A 6,391-nucleotide genomic window follows, 5' to 3' on the forward strand; every position below is an offset into this window, starting at 1 on the left:
TGCCACTCAACACTTTTGCGTAGTAATCTAGTCATTGACGCCGCCTTGGTTCCAAAGTTCGGCACGAACCGCCGATAGTAGCCAGCAAGATGCACGAAACGACGAACTTCCGCTGTATCCCGAGGCACCGGAAACTGCCTCACGCTCTCCACCAACGACTCCAAGGGCCGAATACCGTCCTCATCCAGCTCGTGCCCCAGATACTCCAACTTCTTCATCCTGAAGCTGCACTTCTTGGGCTTCAACGATATCCTTGCCTTCGCCGGCCGCTCCAGTACCACAGCTAGCTCAACCACATGACGTCAAACCGTGCCACTCGAAAACACGATCACGTCGTCCAGATAGACCAAACAGCGCTTCCACGCGAGACCCCGGAGCACCGCATCCATCATACGTTGGAACGTGCCCGGGGCGTTCGCCAAGCCAAACGGCATCCTCACAAACCGAAAGAGGCCCTGCCGCGTGACGAACCCCGTCTTGTCCTTGCTGTCCTCCGCCACGGGTACCTGCCAGTAGCCCGCATGCATATCTAGACTCGTGAACCTTCTCGCCCCAAGCATTGACTCCAGTGTTTCGTCGATGCGAGGGAGCGGGTAGATATCCTTCTTAGTGATCGCATCCAACATTCGGTAATCAACACAGAACCGCACGGTCCCGTCCTTCTTCCGCACGAGGACGACCAGGAAGCCCCATGCCCCCGTGCCCTCCTCGATCACCCCGTCGTGAAACATGGCCTTCACTTCGGCGTCGATCGTCTCATGCTCCGACCTCGAGTGTCTCCTCGGCCACACCTTGACGGGCGGTTCTGAACCCGTGTTGATGTGGTGCACCACACCCAACGTCGTCGCTGGCGGGCATCCCGTCGTCAGCTCTAGCAACGATGGAAAGTTGCGTAGTAGCGTGAATATCAACTCCTTGTCTTTGTCTTCCATCTCACCGATGTTCAGCTCGTCTTCGTTTGACAGGGGTGCAGTCGTCGTACGCAGCGACTCCAACCACGCACTCACCCGCTCTCTATCTAACTCGCCGTCCAGCTCTAAGATGTCCATCTCACGGTCGGTCGGCACCCAGGTGCCAAGCTTCTCCTTGCTGGGCAACTTGGACGTGCGTCCAACCAAGTTCAAAACGGGAACGACTGCCTTGCCGTCCCGCACCGTCACTAGTGTAGGAGCCAGCAACAAGTGCGACTGCTTCCGCACCTGTGGCATGAACAGCCCCATGGCACCATCCTTCGCTGGCACCACCACCTCAACGTTGTGCACTGCCCGTGTGCGCATTTTCACTTGCGCAGGAGACGCACTTTTTCTGGTCGAGCCCCTCGCTGCTCTCACGTTCCCACTTCGACGAAAGGTAAGATCTTCTTCACTCCGTCGTCGTACCATTTCATCTCACTGCTGACGAAGCCGATCTTGACTCCGTTGTCGCACATCCAGTCTTCACCAACCAAGAAGTCCTCGGTGTCGTGACCCACGACGAGCGCGTCCACACTCATCGCCTGTCCGTACTGGGTCTTGAATCCGAAGCGCCACACGCCCATGACGCGCACGAGCGCCTCGCTGAACCCTCCATCTAGTCTACTGGTGTCTTCTCGAACCGTCGTCTAATCCGGGACGCCAACAAGTACCCGCTGGTGTCCTCGGCCGTCTCACCGCTCAGCTCCTCGCTCATAACGCCGACCGTCTTCTCTGCATTTTGCCTCTGCACACCCTCGATGGCCATCGATGGCCACTATCTCCGTCTCGCCCGACTCATCGTTCACCACCGTGCCGTTTGCGCAAGACTTCGGTGTCGTCGTACGCCGCTGTAATTCCACAGACCACCGGACTTTGCGTCGCAGCGACCGTTCACGCTGCTTTGCCGCCTTCCTTGCCCACCGGGCCGCTTCTTCAGCCACGTTGCCTGGTCCTCTCGGCTTCGCCTTCGCCTGCATGACCTTGGCCTGCTTGTCGTCGCGGAGCTGCATTTCCGTCGACACCACTTGCTCCATGCCAGGAGGTGGCGTCTCGTTCCTGCCATCCCCAGCACTTGACACTTCGTCCACAATCTTCCTGGCAGCAGCACTGCCGTGCACCGCCATCACTGTTCGCTGTTCTTTCTCGACGAGCACCGGCATGATCACCGACTCCATGTTCACGGCCACACCCTCGTCGTCACCGTGTGCCGCATTCCCTTTCGCACTCAAGGGGTCCACGGCCGCGTTCGTCGTCATCACGGCCGGGTCCGTAGCCTCGAACTCGACCGTACCACCAATTCTGTCGGCCAACTCACCGTCCTCACCGTTGCCCACCATCGTCTCGTCACTGTCGACGACGATGGTCGTCGTCTCCGTCGTCACCTCCGGAGCGCCGTCTTCAGTCTTCCCTCGCATCCACGAAGTGCACGCGGCGCCCGCCGCCACGGCGCACCGTGCTTGGGTCCGGCGTCGTTGCTCCGCCATCCCCAGTCTGTAGTCCCCCGCCAGTGCTGTTCCTCGCGCCGACGTACTTTTGCACGTCTTCCCCAATCGCGACCACCACGCCGCCGTCATGCACCATGTGCCTAACAACCGCCTGCGAGCATCGCGACCTCTGGTCAACGGCTCCACCTTCGTCGACCACTGCTCAGTCTTCACCCCCCAAGCCGGCAGGCTCGTCCGGCACCAGCACCGCCGCTTGCTCTTGTCAATTACGTTCCTCAGAGCGCACCACCTCACCGGTGCGTTCTCCGCCTTCTTGCGCCCGCCAGTCCTCTTCTTGGTGTGCACGCCGTCGTCCTGGCCGTCTTCGTCCCGAGCGAGGGCGAGGGCGAGCGGTTCGGATCCGTCCCCGTATCTCTTCAGCGAGCGGTAGGGTGGGGTCCCCTTTGCCCGCCGCGCCTTTCCCGAAGCGTCGGTGCTTTGGTTGCTAGCACCGCCGTTCTGATCCACTGCCGGGCTGCTGTCCTGCAGGTCGGCGCGCTTCAGCTCGCACTCCGCCGCATAATGCCCCATCTCATGGCAGTAGCAGCACTAGACGTCTTCCTTCGACCGTGTCGCCGCTGCTTGCCGCTGCGCCCTCGATGCCTCGTAGCGTTGATGGTTGCGTAGACGCTCCTCTCGCGTCCTCAACGGCTCTATTGCGTTGTAGCTGCCACCTTGCTTACCTTGGCCTCCGTGGCCCTCCATCTTCAGCGTCTTGCCCGTGTGCCGAACCGCCGTACCGCTGTCCGCATGCTGCCCGTGTGCTGGTTGCTGCTTCGCCCGCTGCGAAGTTTGAAATTTTGAACTTCCCTCCGCGCTGGCTCCCTGGCGACTCGGTCGAACAGATACCGGTACAATCTGGTAACCGGTAGGAACCATCGCATCCCATTGGCCGCCAACCTGATGTACCGTACTTCCCTTCGAAACTACTAGCCGCCCTTCCATATCGTATCTGTGAGGGGGGCCGGCAGAGACACCGAAGTTGTTGTAGCCGCTCACGACAGACCCCAAATTCCCTCCGCCACCGAACTGCAAGTTGCCCAAGTCTGGGGCCATCGTGGGCACCGCGCTCGTGGCCGCCACGCGCCTGCCCTGCGTCGCAATGGCCATGGCGAGCCCCACGCCATAGCCCTCTCCGTACTCTCCGACTTGGTCAAGTGCCGCATTCACCGCCGCGTTCAACGTCGCTGGCCGGTGTCCGCGTATGAGCGTCGCGCTCCACGTGTTGTGCATCCCCGCCAGGAACGCATCCACAAGCCACTCTTCGTCAACGGGGTTGCTCGACGCAATCTCTCGCAACTTCTGTGCGTACTCCACTAGAGGTTTGCCCCGCTACTGCCTACGAAGACGAAGCCTTGCCACCACCTCTGGATTCGACCTCTCACCATGTACCGGTCCTTCAGCAACCGGCTCAGGTTCTCGTACGTCTGGTCTTCACGACTCACGAAGGAGTCCTCCACCGTGTCGAACCACAGCAGCACCTCACCCTCGAAGCTCGCCACCATTTCGATTAACACCTCGTGCTCGCGCCACGCGGTGTGCAAGATCGCGGCCTGGCGGCAAGGCTCGTTCTTCACCGCCTTTAACCACGCCTTCACCGTGAGCTTGGGCTCGACAAGCCCCTTGAACTTCGGTAGTCTCAACTTCTTCTCCCGCTCCCGATCGCGGTAGAACACCGTCGGTATTGGTGATGCCGCTGGTGCTGCAGGTGCTGGCGGACCTGGTGGAGCCGGCGGAGCAGTTCCATTTCCCGCTCGCACTGCCGTGGTACCTCCAGTCGCCGCTGCCGCCAGACTCGTCGCCTGCGAAGCACCTTGGCCACCGCCACCTCCACTACTTCCATCCGTACTTACAGCGTTGCCCCCCAGTTCCCGTACCGGAGTCCGCCACGCGACACCGCCGTCGTCTTCATCATCGCCGCCGTCTTCAGTCCTCGGTGTGCGTCCTGTCGAGACCCGGACGTTCGCAGACGTCGCCACAAAATCTCCGTCCGTTCAACTAAACAGCGTCGCGGCAGGCACAAGCTGCACTCGCTTCGTTGCCTCGCGAACCGCTTCCAATGCCACTGCCTCACATGTTGCCGCCGCATCCGCTTCGGCCTGCGCAGCACGTCGACCAGCTCGTTCATCTCTCGAAACACTTGACGCCCTCTGCTGCGTCATCTTCCCTTAGCTTAGTTGGTTGTAGTCTTCTGTAATACAAACCAAACCCATTTTAACTCTGTTAGTGTCTGTACCGTTCTGTAACCCATACTTATCCGTTAGGCCCTCTATTGCCCATATACGCCGTCCCCTCTGCTGGACGGTCACACGAACTTCACCCTGCGCGCCGCCCCCACTGCTGGACTGTAACGGGGTTACACATACAAGTGACAATAGTCACTTGTGCATGACAACGGTCACAAGTGACAACTGTCACTTACGGTTTAACAGATAAATATCTGTTAAAGGTTTTAGATACTTCCTCACATTGGTGTAAGGCACATCAATGGATACATGGAAGTGGGCCACCACAATGAGTGGTTCACACATACCCAAAGATCCTATTGGTAGAAAGCAGCATATTTCTACCAATTAGAGACGCGCATATTGGCGGGGCTCTGACAGCCAGCCAGCCGCTGCCAACCCCTTTCATAGATGATAAACTGTTTTAGCATATTTAGGAGGAAGATCAATTTACAAACAATACAGTTCTCATTTTACCTAATTAAGCTACTTGGTGTCTTAATTTGATTTATATTATACTTGTGGACTCAAGTATAATTAATTCAAATTATTAATAAACTTCTACGCTTCCTCATACACGTAGCGCGACGTGTAAGCTAAAGTAGTGAGCCAAAGTAGGCCCACTATACCTAGTAGCACTTTGTAATCCGTCCAACGACCGTCTACGTGACGTTCGTACAGGGTGTACGAACGCGGAGCCGAGAACCCCATGAGCACGGAGGTGCCCATGGAGAGCTCCAATACGCCTGCAATGCATGTTGCACGCGCGGACTGCCCCCACCTGTCGGATCCAGAGTGGGAGGCCCTCCAACGACTGCCAACAGTCATTGGGGAGGCGGCGATAGCTACGATGCTGCGTACGCTATCGCCGATAGAGCAACATGGTGTTGCTCTGGGGTTCATCATGAAGGAGCAGCGTGATGCCGCCTCCTCAGCGACGGCGTCATCGGGGACGACACCGCGTGCTCAGTCGTTGAAACTGAGTGTAAGCAATTACGTGGGAAGAGAGGGCGAGCCTCTCCTCCGATGGCTTGTCGAAGTCGACACAGCCATAGCGGCTCGACGCATCGTCGACCCGTTGTCAAAGGTTGCGTTCGCCATGTCATGTCTTGGCGGACGAGCGAGGAGTTGGGCGTGCGGACGCGGACTCTCAGATCCTACGTGCTTTAGCACGTACGAGGTATTCAAAGAGGAGATCAGACAAGCGTTTGAGCCCCCGCAAAATGAGTTCCGGTCGAGGGCGGAATTCCTCGACCTGCACCAGGGTAAACATGACGTTCATGCTTACGCGCAGCGTGCACGGTACTTGGTCTCGAACATCGTGACCAACCCGATAAAACGAAGCGACCAAGGTCGTCACGTTCATGAAGAGGCTTAGAGATGGGCCTGTGAAGACCTATCTCTTCTTAGAGCACCCGAGTACTCTCGAAGCTGCGATTACTCTCGCAATGCAAGAAGAGTTTAGCATGCGGTAGGCTAAACTGCATGCGAACATGCCGAGGTCGCAACCGCGCCGGCAGTGAGGACGGGAGGTCCGGAACCAATGGACCTCTCGAATGCAACAGCTGCTGGTCACCAGCAGCACAGAAGCAATGTGCGATGCTTCCGTTGCGGAAGGATCGGTCACTTTGCCAGAGAGTGCACGGCTCCCGTGCACTACAATGGTGGCCGTCGTGGCGATGCCGGGCATCACCGCGAACAAACAAAAACTGTGAACATCCAGTAGGCG

The 6,391-nt window shown here is 58.3% G+C and overlaps 3 protein-coding genes across 3 annotated transcripts; all 3 read right to left on the bottom strand.

The window, feature by feature from the left end:
* Positions 1 to 302: 302 nt before the first annotated feature.
* On the bottom strand, positions 303 to 1,277 carry IUM83_13508 (Gag-pol fusion protein; the record flags this gene model as incomplete). The annotated part of the gene is made up of 1 exon (XM_067938187.1): positions 303 to 1,277. One exon carries the CDS (start codon positions 1,275 to 1,277, stop codon positions 303 to 305), a length of 975 nt encoding a protein of 324 aa, XP_067797896.1.
* Positions 1,278 to 1,327: 50 nt separating this feature from the next.
* Positions 1,328 to 2,968, bottom strand: IUM83_13509 (RNA-dependent DNA polymerase; the record flags this gene model as incomplete). Its single annotated transcript, XM_067938188.1, has 2 exons — positions 1,328 to 1,600; positions 1,826 to 2,968. The coding sequence occupies 2 exons, from the start codon at positions 2,966 to 2,968 to the stop codon at positions 1,328 to 1,330; spliced, it is 1,416 nt and encodes a 471-aa protein (XP_067797860.1).
* An 18-nt stretch (positions 2,969 to 2,986) lies between these two features.
* On the bottom strand, positions 2,987 to 4,230 carry IUM83_13510 (Retrovirus Polyprotein; the record flags this gene model as incomplete). The annotated part of the gene is made up of 2 exons (XM_067938189.1): positions 2,987 to 3,739; positions 3,823 to 4,230. The coding sequence occupies 2 exons, from the start codon at positions 4,228 to 4,230 to the stop codon at positions 2,987 to 2,989; spliced, it is 1,161 nt and encodes a 386-aa protein (XP_067797901.1).
* Positions 4,231 to 6,391: the final 2,161 nt, after the last annotated feature.

Source organism: Phytophthora cinnamomi, assembly GCF_018691715.1.
Source record: "Phytophthora cinnamomi strain GKB4 chromosome Unknown Contig12, whole genome shotgun sequence".
Taxonomy (NCBI): domain Eukaryota; phylum Oomycota; class Peronosporomycetes; order Peronosporales; family Peronosporaceae; genus Phytophthora; species Phytophthora cinnamomi.